General features: G+C 49.4%; 2 protein-coding genes across 6 annotated transcripts; one reads left to right on the top strand and one right to left on the bottom strand.

The window, feature by feature from the left end:
- The first annotated feature begins 119 nt into the window (after positions 1-119).
- Sharpin (SHANK associated RH domain interactor) lies at positions 120-5,386 on the top strand. 4 transcript variants are annotated; one of them, XM_087898885.1, is made up of 9 exons: positions 120-317; positions 561-735; positions 3,973-4,101; positions 4,176-4,317; positions 4,451-4,512; positions 4,622-4,747; positions 4,822-4,937; positions 5,037-5,165; positions 5,237-5,386. In XM_087898885.1, exons 1-8 carry the CDS (start codon positions 120-122, stop codon positions 5,151-5,153), a joined length of 1,065 nt encoding a protein of 354 aa, XP_087755011.1. In that variant the 3' UTR covers positions 5,154-5,165; positions 5,237-5,386. The 4 variants fall into 4 exon arrangements, 3 of the variants coding, with proteins under 3 accessions (XP_087755011.1, XP_048310502.2, XP_087755012.1); XM_048454545.2 differs by having other exon boundaries at positions 4,404-4,512; positions 4,594-4,747; XM_087898886.1 differs by lacking the exon at positions 120-317 and adding an exon at positions 351-475 and having other exon boundaries at positions 4,404-4,512; positions 4,594-4,747.
- Positions 5,387-6,505: 1,119 nt separating this feature from the next.
- Cyc1 (cytochrome c1) lies at positions 6,506-8,893 on the bottom strand. 2 transcript variants are annotated; one of them, XM_048454547.3, is made up of 7 exons: positions 8,734-8,892; positions 7,950-8,146; positions 7,740-7,866; positions 7,495-7,652; positions 7,248-7,408; positions 6,873-6,973; positions 6,506-6,790 (listed from the first exon to the last, which is right to left on the bottom strand). In XM_048454547.3, exons 1-7 carry the CDS (start codon positions 8,860-8,862, stop codon positions 6,686-6,688), a joined length of 978 nt encoding a protein of 325 aa, XP_048310504.1. In that variant the 5' UTR covers positions 8,863-8,892; the 3' UTR covers positions 6,506-6,685. The 2 variants fall into 2 exon arrangements, with proteins under 2 accessions (XP_048310504.1, XP_085534418.1); XM_085678292.2 differs by having other exon boundaries at positions 6,506-6,973; positions 8,734-8,893.
- Between the last annotated feature and the right edge of the window lie 3,228 nt (positions 8,894-12,121).

Below are 12,121 nucleotides of genomic sequence, written 5' to 3'. Positions count from 1 at the left end.
TCCACGCTTGGCGCATCCGGAACCTAGGCCCATAGCCCGAGTTTCTGGTCGGCGGAAGCGCTCGACAGCTCTGTATCACGGAAGCGCTCTCGGAGGGTCAGAACTCCGCCGCACCAGATATGGCGCCGCCCGCCGGCGGGGCTGCAGCGCCTGCAAACCCTAGTTCGCCTGCGGTGCTACTGGCAGTGCAGGCCGCGGTGAGACCGCTGGGCGCCGGGCACGACACCGAGGCGCAGCTACGGAGGCTGCAGTTAAGCGCCGACCCTGAGCGTCCTGGGCGCTTCCGGCTGGGGCTGTTGGGCACCGGGCCAGGGGCGGTGAGTGTGGGCCGGGACAGCGGAGTCAAGCGTCTCCATTCCCCTGTCAACTGCCTTTAAGCAGTTACTTTTCTTTGCTTGTCTGTGAAAATGGGGTTAATGCTTTACAAACTCTCATGAGAAATTGGTACGATAACAGGAAAGAAAGGCTTAGGACGGTAAAAATGACCTCTTGTTTCCTTTTCCTTTGATCTTGGCTAAAGATGAGGAACCACTGACCCAGCATACTCTCCCTCTTTTCAGGTCAGTTTAGAATGGCCCTTGGAGTCCATTTGCTATACCGTGCGTGGACCTAACCAACACGAGCTGCAGCCTCCGCCGGGAGGGCCTGGAACCTTCAGTGTGCACTTCCTCAACTCCCAGGAAGCACAGCAGTGGGCAGCACTGGTGCGAGATGCCACCGCGGAGGGACAAAATGGTCAGTGTCATGAAATAAGTGGTCATTTGAAGAAGTCCAGGCCTCCTAGTCGTGGGTAGGGACAGTGATGGGAGAAGCTGGGCATCTAGGAAGGCTTCCAAGAGGAATAAAGTGGAGAAAATGAGAGGTTCAAGAGCTGACACCTGGAATACCAGACAAGTGTGAAAAGGAAGAGCAAGCCCTGCTGCAGGGCCGAAAGTTCAAGAACAACATTGTGCTCATTGGAAAAATAACAGGTTCAGGTCTGTGCTACTAAAGACAGACTTCTCTAGTCATATAGAGCGGTGTAGCCAAGGTTAGAAAGAAGACCCGGGGACCTTAGGAGAGGAAATTAGATAGGTTTTATGGTTGTTAAAATGGAAGAATTAGTGGTTAATATGGAGATAGAGGGACCAGTTAGTGTGAGGCTTGTACACAGTGCCTGCTTGGGAAAGCACTGACATGGCTGGGGCTCTGGAGAGGTCAGCCTAAGTCTGAGAGGGAAGCATAGAGAAAAGAAGGCCTTGCATGTAGACCAGTGGTTCTCAACCTTCCTATTTCTGCTACCCTTTAATATAGTTCCTCATGTTGTAGTGATCTCTAACCATAAAATTACTTCATAACTGTAATTTTGCTACTGTTATGAGTCATAATGTAAATCTGTGTTTTCCAGTGGTCTTAGGTGACCCATAGGGTAAGAACCACTGATATAGCCAGTGCCCTAAGGAGATATAGGGCAGTTTACAAATAATACCTGAGGAAAAACTGCTTGAGGGGCAGGGGTAACTCAGCATTGAGGAAGACCTTCAAGTCATTTATTTACCGGATATGTTTATGTAGCCCTTGCTTTAGACTGTTCACAGTGACAAGTATGTAGTCCAGGTGGATCTCAAACTCACTATCTAGCCCAAGCTGACTTTGAACTGTCAATGATCCACTTACCTCTGTACCCAAAGTGTTGTTACAGATGTGTACTACCCAATTGTGGAACTCTTTTTTTCCTTTGTGTGTGTGTATGTACAGGCATACATGTGCATGGCATGTATGGAAGTCAGAGGACAACCTTGGGTGTTAGTCCTCACTTTCCATCTTGTTTGAAACAGAGTCTCTCCTGTTTCCCTAACCAGACTAGTTCCCCTAACCCCATGAAGTTTCTGCTTATTCTCTTGTCTCTATTCCCCATCTTACTATAGAAACATTGGGGTTACAGACACACACTTCCAAGCTTGGCTTTATTTGGTTTGGGGGAATTTAAATTCTTCCTATATGAAAAGCACTTTAAGCTAGATGGCATGGCACAGGCCTTTAATACCAGCACTCGGGAGGCAGAATCAGGAGGATCTCTGAGGCCAGCCTTGTCTACAGAGTAAGTTCCAGGACAGCCAGGACTACACCAGAGAAATCTTGTCTCAAAACAAAACAAAACAAAATAGTACTTTAACCTGCTGAGCTCTCTCTCCTGGACCTTCCTGGGCACTTTTTCTTTTCTTTTTTTTTTCTTAAATTTTTATAATTTATTTATATTTTTTATTTTATGTGCATTGGTGTGAAGGTGTCAGGTCCCCTGGAACCAGATTTTCAAGACAGTTGTGAGCTGCCATGTGGGTGCTGGGAATTGAACCCGGGTCCTTTGGAAGAGCAGTCAGTACTCTTAACGGCTGAGCCATTTTTCCAGCCCCTCTTTTTCTTTCTTTCTTTATTTATTATGTATACAGTGTTCTGTCTTCATGTATGCCTGCCCACCAGAAGAGGGCACCAGGTCTCATAGATGGTTGTAAGCCTTCATGTGGTTGCTGGGAATTGAACTCAGGACCTCTGGAATCTTTTTTCTACATGCATGTCTTTGCACCATGTGCATGCCTAGTGTCCTTAAAGGTTAGGAGAAAGCATCAGATCCCCAGAGACTGGAGTTAGAGATGGTTGTGAGCTTCCATGTGGTTGCTGAGAACTGCACCCCAGTTCCCTGCAAGTGGAACAAGTGCTCTTAACCACTGATCCAGTTCTCCAGCCTGTGGGCACTTTATTATGATTCAAACTTCTAATTTGCTCTCCTTAGAACTTTAATTTCTAGAATAAATAAACTTCAGTTAGATGGTAGAAGGAATGAGAAAGCTGGGAGGGAAGGCTGCTACTTAAAATAGGGTCTCCTTGGGTATGCTGGCATACATCTTTAGTTCTAGCACTTGGGAGGTAGAGACTGGTGGATCTCTCTGAGTTTGAAGACCAGCCTAATCTGCATAGTTCCAGAACAGCCAGGGCTATGTAGAGACTCTTTCAAAAAACAATCAAACAAAAAAGTAAATAACCAAAAGAAATAAGGTCTAAAGTCTTCTCGAGAAAATGAAATTAAAAGAATATGGCTTAAGTTTCATGGCCCAAAATGCAAGAAGTACAAATTCTCCAAGGGAAACTTGTGCAAGTGACCTTCAGAATTCAGGCAAAGTGCTTGAAAAGCTCTACCCATCTCAGTGGTGACATGGTTCAGGGTATCAAGGGCCATAGGTAATTATGGGAGCTATCATGACTGGGTGGGGATCCCTTATTGCAGTGTGGCTTTCAGGAGATAGTAGAAACAGCAGTATATTCAGTTCTGTAAGGCTGCCAGGACAAACAGTGTAGTAGAGAGCCAGAAGAAAGACTCCCTGAGGGTACTGAGAGGGGTGACTGACTACAGGTCTGCTGTTGGGCAGGAAGTGGCAAGCCCCCATCTGAGGGGTTGGTTTGATTCTGCTAAACAGGAGATGCGCAGGTGGGACCAGCTGGCAGAGGGTTCATAAAGTTTGATACAAAGGGGAGTGGGAACTGGAATTGATAGGTAAAATGAGAATAGTTTTTTTCAATAAATTAAAATAAATGATACCAAGGATGAACCAGATATAGCATTGGTACCAGAATTCAGGCAGGACTTCTGAGGATTTTTCTTTTAATTTTACATATGAATATTTTCTCTGTGTGTGTTTGTACCACTGTGTACTTGGTGCCCCAGAGGCCAGGTCATTGGATCCCTTGGAATGGAGTTACAGGTGGTTGCTAGCTTCTGGGAACCAAACCAGGGTGTTCTGCAAGAGCACCAGATGCTCTGAAATGTTGATCCATCTCTGTCCAGCTTAGAGTTTTTGTTGTTTTGAGGGCCAAGATTGGGAGAGGAAGGCTTAGCCTGAATTATGGCCTAAGGATAGTGCGGTCAGGCAGAGAACGCAAAGGTTCTAAAATCCTGAGGACAGAGACCACTAGCCTACTCCGTATCTTCTCTCTTAGGCAATGGCAGCCAAGCCCCAGCCCCAGAAATGTGCCCCCTTTCTCCACCATGTTCTTCTGTGGCCCAAATACCTAAAGCAACCCAACCTGAGGTGGATCTTCTTCACAGTTCTGGAAACTTGAAAAAAGGTAAGGACAGACTGGAGGGACTTGGAGAGCTGTGGCTGGTGTCTGGTTGTGATAGTTGTCTTTTCTACTCGTAGAAGAGCTGGCTACACGCCTGGCCCAGGCCATTGCAGATGGAGATGAGAAAGAAGCAGCCCATGTGGCAGCAATCCTGGCACAGCATCATGTGGCTCTCAATGTCCAGCTCATGGAGGCCTGGTTCCCACCAGGTCCCATCAGGTAGGGCCTGATCTTGCATTGCTTACTCTGCCCTCCTGACCCTTCCAGGTTAACTGTCCAATCCTCTGATCTACATTTTGACATAGGTTGCAAGTCACAGTTGAAGATGCCACATCTGTTTTGTCCTCTGCAGCGTCTGCCCATGTCTCACTGCAGATCCACCCACACTGCTCCATTGCAGCCCTCCAAGAAAAGGTGAGCATGGGGCATTGGGAATCTTACATGTATAGCATGGATCCTGGGTAACACTGCCTGGCCCTGATGTTCTGGCCTCAGGTGTTCTCAGAGTTCGGTTTCCCACCAGCTGTGCAGCGCTGGGTCATTGGGCGGTGCCTATGTGTGCCTGAACGAAGCCTTGCTTCCTATGGGATCTCACAAGATGGGGATCCTGCTTTTCTCTACTTGCTCTCAGCCCCCCGAGAAGCTTCAGGTTAGTTCTTAATGGTGGTAAGAGAGGTGGGGGTGTAGTTTTGAGATGGCCCTGAGCCTTCTCCTCTGTCACAGGACATAGCCCTCAACATTCCAAGATGGATGGGAAATTAGGATGCTTGTTTCCTCAGTCACTGGAGCAGCCTCATACCCTCCAGCCAACCAGCTCCAGTCTCCCAAATCCCCCTCAGGTGGGCAAATAACCAGAGCCTCTGGGAGTGGGCTAGACATGGGCAGCTGTGGGCGCTGGAAGGAGCTGGGATGCATCAACAGTCTTCCCATATTCCCAGTCTGGCTGGTCTTGCCCTTCCTGCACCTTCATCAATGCCTCCAACCGCCCTGGCTGTGAGATGTGTAGCACCCAAAGGCCCTGTACTTGGGATCCCCTTACTACAGCTTCCACCTAGAAGACACCAAAGGTACAAGAGGTTGGGTAGGGATGAGGGGATACAATATAGAACAAATAGAAATAACCTATCTTCTTCCCCAGGTTACAAAGACCATGGCCATCCAGTCACAGACCCAAGTCCCTGAACCACCACCACTCAAATATCGCAGGGGACCTCTGTTTGTTGGGGACAGAGATGCAGTGTTAAGGAACAAGGGCCACAAGCCAGTAATTAAAGACACACAAGAACCAGCCCGTGTCCTAGTCTTGGTACAGAGTTACACTAGTACAGCTGCCTGGGAGCAAGGAAACAGATTTTGCCCCTCAGTTGCAGATGGAGCTCCCCAAACCACAACCAGGAGACTACAAGGGTAGATTTAGACTAAAGTTCCAGTGGTCACAGATCATGGTACTAGGGTCTTTCCAGAGCCTTCAAGCCTACAGGGGCTCCTCAGACTGCTAATCTGCTAGTAGTTCCTCTCACTAACCCTGGCCCTTTGCTGCCCTTCTTGAATCCTCCTATAGTCCAATCACTATTTTCAGCTGTTTCAGCCAGTATGAAACCAGCAATGGGACTGGGCATTTCTGCTTCACCACAGGGATGCTTTAGCACTGCGAGTCATGAGTCTCATTACCAGGTCATGCCTTTGTGATCCTGACAACCATCTGTCACCGCTCTTTATGAATAGAAGTGCCAACGCTTTATGAATCTAGTCATGGCCAGTTTGGCCTAGATGTACTACCTAATTGCCCCGGAGACTACTAGGTGTCATTCCCTGATAAATACCAGACACTTCCACATATATTTCCAGCACAACCCTTTTATCTGTCCAGCCAAGACTAAGACATCCCAGATCCCCTCTGCCTGGCTACTCAACGTTTCTGAGAACTTCCTCCCTGCCCTCCCCTCCTTGCCAGATAGCACTGCTCCACCACTGATGCTGCTCTAGGTCTTGCTGAAAATCTGAAGGTTCCCTGCTGCCATCAATGTGGAAGCGGGACCCCCTTTCTAGCTCTGCCAAGGTACAGCCACTCTGTTCAACAGTGCAGTGCTGCTTTTTCAGAAATAAAATATTTTGGGACTGGGGGTAGAGCAGTGGTTGTTGCCACAGGTACACCTTTGCACTACATTCACGCAGTGCCTTTGGAGGCCAGAAGAGGGTTTCAGATCCCCTGGGACTGGAGTTGTGACTGCTGCAAACTGAATCTCTCTAGTCTGAATGGTACTGCTCTTAGCAGCCAATTTTTGCATTCTGACCCACATTTATAATGCCCAGATACTGGATAAGGAAGGAAACAATATTGCAGGGAAATATGGGTCCCAGGGCTCCTTGGAGGTTTGGGTTTCAGTCATTGAATAGCTAAAATGTGTATGTTGAGAAACTTAATTTATTCCCACGAGGGCTGAAGGAAGATCAGAAGCAAGAGTCTGGTCTCCTACCCCATTTCCATGTATCAGATGAAAAGGGGCTAGGCCTAAAAAGGCCTAGGACTGTTCCTGGACTGCTGAGGGCTTGTTCAGGCAAGATGACAAGCAGATATTGGACAGGGTCACTTGGGTGGCCGGTATGCCAGCTTTCGACTCTTCAGGACTGACCACTTATGCCGCTTCATGGCATAGGTCAGGGGCAGCAGCAAGCCCATCATCAACAACATCTGGGAACAAAGCAAGTTCAGAAAAGGTAGACAGGAAAGACCATTTCCCTATGCCCACTGTGACCCTTGCCCAACCCTTCACCTTGAGCCCCATGCGTTTCCGATGGTCATGTTCTGGCTCTGATGCCCATCGAAGGAAGGTGGCGACATCCTTGGCTATTTGCGACATGGTAGCTGGGGTGCCTGGGCCAAGGACAAATGGTGAGAGCTACCTTTGGGGGCTTGTGCTAATCCAGGACAACGCTCTGTGCACTGTGTTCCACAGAGGCAGGGACTGTCCATTACAAGGCTTTAAAGGGATAGGAACCCTACAGGACTATGAAAGTTGTTCCCAAAGCCTTTTTAGATATGTACAGTCAACAAACATTGCAGGTAAGAGGGGAGCAGACCTCTAGACCCAGGAATATAAGGGAAGCATGCTGGGAATAGGAAAGGGCCCATGGTCAAGGACACTCACCATCATCATACTCCAAGACTTCATTGTAGATGGGAGGAGCCATACCAATGGCCTGGCCAGGAAAGTAAGGGTTGAAGTACAGGCCTTCTCGCAATGACACCCCAGTGGGGGGCTCACAGTATCCAGTGAGCAAGGAGAACACATAGTCTTCACCACCATGCCTAGAAGCAGACCCGTGGCTCAGTCCTTAACACAAGGCTAATTTCCCTCCCTGTTTGCAGCCCTGCACTAAGGGCAGCCCATGTACCTAGCTCGCACGATGTAGCTGAGGTCTGGGGGTAAGGCTCCATTGTTAGCAGCTCTGGCAGCCTCAGGGTTGGGGTATGGTTTTGGAAAATAGTCAGACAGCTTCCCTGGCCTCATGAACATCTCCCCATCCTCATTAGGACCATCCTGGACTTCCACCTGCCACCAAGAATTCCATCACAGTCCTTCAATTCCTTACAGTAGAAGCCCCAATCCCTGTATCCTCCACCTTCTCTTGGCCCACACCTCCTCAGCCAGCGCCTTCGCTTCCTCCTCCGTGTAGCACACTCCCACCAGATGGCGGTAAGCCACATAATCCATGCTGTGGCAGGAAGAGCACACCTGCTTGTATACCTGGAAACCCCTACGGATGCTAAAGAGAAAAAGGATGAGAGAAACTGAAGATTCCCGTTCACCCAGAAATGTCCACCCCCAACCCCGCCGCTACACACCCACCTGGTGTGGTCCAAGGAGGAGAGGAGGCCACGGTGAGACCATGGGTAGCTGGGGGGGTGCAGCTCCAGGTCACTGGCACTCACGGCAGTATGCAGAGCCACAGCTAGCCCTGCACCCCCAGCCGCCAGCATGCCCAACGCTGACAGCATCACCTTCCGGCCCCGGGAGGGGCCAGACTTCGAGGACAAGGACACTGCCTGCAAGAGCCCCGCTCAGCACCTGCCAAGACCCCACCCGCCCACCTGGGGATCTGAATGGGCGCCCATCTCTTCCGCTCAGCCACCCAGCACTAGCCACCGCCCGCAGAGCGCCAGAGGCCCACTGTCTGCTACATCCCTCAGTGCAGCCGACTCAGACACAGCTCGGCCTTATAGAGCAGATGAAGAATGCTCTCGGACCATGAACCGGGAGACAGGCATAAGTGACCAAGAGTGCGGCAGCAGACCAAGGTCACCCGCAGCCGGCTGAGGTCAGGCTGGGGTCACTTCAGGCCATCAGCCAGGTCTAGACAGCTGGCTTCGGGAGTCGTTCTGGGCATCCCTTCGTAGGAATCTCCCGTCCCGACCCCACCACAGCCGGACCCTGGGCTCAGACCAGCGTGCCCTGTCGCTCCGAGGCGTGGGCACCCAGCCTGGCTTCCCGAGTGCGCCGAACCGTCAGCGGGGACCCTGCCGAGTCGTAGGAGGTACGTGGGGGACCGATGCCGGCGCGCGCCCGGAGCCTCCCCGCCGTGACCTTCAGGGCTGAGGGGCGCGCGGTGGCCAGGGCCCGCGCCAGTACTCACCTGCGGTGTCCGTAATGGAAGAGGCCGGGACCGCGCGCCGCCCAGCAGGCCCGGAGCATTTGCGCATGGAAGCCCCACGCCCCGGGGACCCAGCACCGACCGGCGAAGCGAAGCTGCAGCCGCCGCCATGTCGGCCCTCTTTAGTGCGGCCGCCGTTCCCGTCGGCCCGTGCGGGCGGACGAGAATTCAGACCGCGCGAGAGCAAGGCAGTGGGCGGGTCCAGGCGGAGCTGGCTAGGGAACTGTCCGTCAGTCGTGCAGGGCTGCCCTTGTCCGACTCTTCTAGTTCTCAGGGAAATTACCGCTGAGCCTGGCCGCGACTCTGATTACAGTAACAACGCCTGTTTTTGTTGTTGTTTGTGTTTGCTCCTTCTTTCTCATTACGTTCTTCTTTGCAGCCGGCGAGTTTCTTTATCAGGTTCTTCATCATGACTCCGCGGATCCCGCCCCTCCAGTTGAGTCTCTGGCGGGCTCCCTGAGCGCTAAGAGCCGCTCACTCGTCCCGGCCCAGTGCGGCGACTGTAGTGGCGACCGGGCGTAGAAACTCTCCCTGACCAAATTCCTTTTAAGCTTTCATACAAATTCCATATATAAACTCGACTTCTTTACTGAGAACATACCTAAACGGGGTACCCCATGATTTGCTGTCCATCACGAAGCTGCAGCTCCCTCTGGATGTAAACTCCCTTTGATCGCCCAAGCATTTGGCGCTTCTTTTTTAAAAAGTTCAAATTGATAACGTGTGTGGGTGGTTTGAAGCTCTGAACTTCAGGAATTCCTTTGTCATTACTTTTAGGGTGACTCTAATGATGAGTGTGACCACACTCATGAGTCCATGATTGCCATGGTGGGGAGCAAGACGGCAGACAACACTCATGGTGCAGTGCAGAGCTGAGAGCTTATATCCTAATCTGAGAGCTGGAGGCAGAAAGGGAGTGACTGGGCCTGACCTCAAAACTGAAACCTCAAAACTCACCTCCAATGACACAGCTCCAATAAGGCCAGGCCTTCTGATCCTTCCCATGACAGTTCCACCAACTAGGGACCAACTATTTAAATACATGAGCCTTTGGGGGCCAGTCTCATTTAGCCAACACAGTATGTAGAGAAATTGGAGTCCTTATACAGTTCTGGTGGGAACCTAAGGTGGTTTAACTCATTTGAAAAATAGTTTGGCAGTTGATACAAGTACTGTATGAGCTAGTGTCGTGATTGCCACCTCTGTAGATGAGCTGTCATTTCTTTCTCAAGAGGGTTCTCTTTTTCAAACTGAATCTTTATTAATTTTGGTGTTATCCATAGCTTTTCTTCTTCTGTGGAAACAAGAACATTTCCATTTTCCTAGAAAGATACTCTATCTGCTAACTTATCATAATTTTTGACAGATTTTAATTGTCAATTTTAACAGTATGAATTCTTTTAGATAATTTTAGCACCCTATTGTAAGGTTTGAATTTTGCTTGTCAAATTAACGTTATCTTTTTTAATGGTATTAATTTTTCTCAGCTAACTTTTGGTTTTCAATAGTATAAACCCTGTCAGCTAGCTGTTCATTATTAGTCTGCAAAGACTATATCATTTTTAAAAGTGCCTCATTCTTGACTTTGTTATCAAACCATTTCTGTAAGGATATAACATGAAGAACAAGGCTAAGTCCCATTATCACAAAAATGGGCATACCAGAAAAACCACATAATCCTTGTAGAATACCATCTAGAGTAGAAAGAAGAAAAGATTATTAAATTTCTGGGTGGTGAAATTGTCTGCCATTATACAATGTTTAAATTTATTTATTAACCATTATGAGTTTTTAGTAAATTTTGAAGGTATAATAATTTTTGTTGGCCAGCAGGTGTCGTGGTTGCGGGCTTATGGTAGAGAGATGGATCAGTGAGTGACCCTGTGAACAGTCTCCCTTGGATCTGCTGTAGTGGCGGCTTAAATACTATAGGGTTAAGAGCAATTAATTCCATACTCGGAGAGGTTTTTTTGGTGTCCCGAACATCAAGGAGCCCAGAGCTTGCAAGCTGCGAATCCAAACAAATTCAATTTGTAAGCGGAATTACAAAGTCAATTTGTAAGCGGAAAAGCTGCGTGGGCGGGTGGGCTGCGGGAAATTGCCATGTTGCTCAGGTGCAGAGGTTTTAAGCCATGTGGGCCAGGGTCGCAGACCTTCTGAGCTGTCCTGGGTTCGTGCTCTACCCTGCTTCAACCGATGTAGACACCAGGTGTAATCGATTATAATAAAGTTGTCCCACACTAGCTCAGAATGGAGTATAATAAAAGTCTCTTTCTTTAGGGGTAGACTCACAGATCAGCAGTCCTCTGCATAAGCGGGGAACAGGAACTGAATCCAGCAGCCAAGGGGCTTGCTCACACCCCTACCCCTGCATATATAGTACCCAAGATCATGCCCAAAGTGGGCCAGCATCTCAAAGGCCATTGGCTGACGGCGTTCCCACTGCATTATAATTTGTCCCCTCCAGCACATGTCCTTTGCTGTGCAGCAGCATGGGCTTCCCAGTTTTTCAGGCAGCTCACTTCCCGCAGGAGCTTGTTGGTTGCTCCTCTGCTCCATTCCCACAGTCAGTTCCTTTCTGTTCAGGTCTTGGACTAGAGAAGCCATCCTGGCAGTGCAAGGAACTGTTACTGTCCTCTCTAGGGTACATCTTGCCTAGAAGGCCAGCTATCATCAGAATGCATGCTGTTTATGAGGACCTTGTCCTACCTGTCCTCTGCTGAGAGCAAGCACTCAGGAAACACAGGCAGAAAAATAGAAACATTGAACAAGAGAATCCAGGTTCCCACAGCCATTAGTGCAGAGTTAACCCCATGGTACCTCTCCCATCTCCCCTAGTTTTTTGAGTTTAGTGGGGACCCAGGATGTGATTGCTGAGGATGGCCCTTAGTCTCTCTTTTTTTAAAATTTTTTTATGATTTATTTATCTTTATTTTATGCGCATTGGTGTGAAGGTGTCAGATCCCCCAGAACTGGATTTTCAGACAGTTGTGAGCTGCCATGTGGGTGCTGGAAATTGAACCCGGGTCCTCTGGAAGAGTAGTCAGTGCTCTTAACCGCTGAGCCATTTCTCCAGCCCCCCTTAGTCTCTTTTTGGGGTGTGCTTCCTGAACTCTTTCTTCCTTACTCCTCGCCCCCCCCCCATTCAACAAATGAATATCCTGCCTTTGCTTGGCTCTATGCTGGAGCCGGGGTGGGTGGGGAGGGTGATAGCCTCCACAGTGCTAATACCCTGGTGTGTGAAGGCTAGCAGTAACCAAATGAGAACACCTCCCCAAAGCCCCTGCAATTATATGACACATCCACTAAGATTTCTTGTTAAAAACAATATGCTGCCGGCGCGGTGGTGGCACACACCTTTAATCCCAGC

This window comes from Myodes glareolus, chromosome 19, assembly GCF_982192425.1.
Source record: "Myodes glareolus chromosome 19, mMyoGla1.1, whole genome shotgun sequence".
NCBI lineage: Eukaryota > Metazoa > Chordata > Mammalia > Rodentia > Cricetidae > Myodes > Myodes glareolus.
This window is presented reverse-complemented; position numbering and strand designations above follow the sequence as displayed.

Bases quoted from the DNA above. Each gene is read 5' to 3' on its own strand.
- Cyc1 (XM_085678292.2), bottom strand. From the start codon at position 8,862: ATGGCGGCGGCTGCAGCTTCGCTTCGCCGGTCGGTGCTGGGTCCCCGG. The intron at 7,653-7,739 runs GTGTGGGCCAAG...TCTTGGTGGCAG, and splicing joins CGAAGGCGCTGGCTGAGGAG to GTGGAAGTCCAGGATGGTCC. The intron at 6,974-7,247 runs GTGAGTGTCCTT...TCCTTGGCCCAG, and splicing joins AGTCTTGGAGTATGATGATG to GCACCCCAGCTACCATGTCG.
- Sharpin (XM_048454545.2), top strand. From the start codon at position 120: ATGGCGCCGCCCGCCGGCGGGGCTGCAGCGCCTGCAAACCCTAGTTCG. The intron at 736-3,972 runs GTCAGTGTCATG...CTTCTCTCTTAG, and splicing joins CACCGCGGAGGGACAAAATG to GCAATGGCAGCCAAGCCCCA. The intron at 4,748-4,821 runs GTTAGTTCTTAA...CCTCTGTCACAG, and splicing joins AGCCCCCCGAGAAGCTTCAG to GACATAGCCCTCAACATTCC.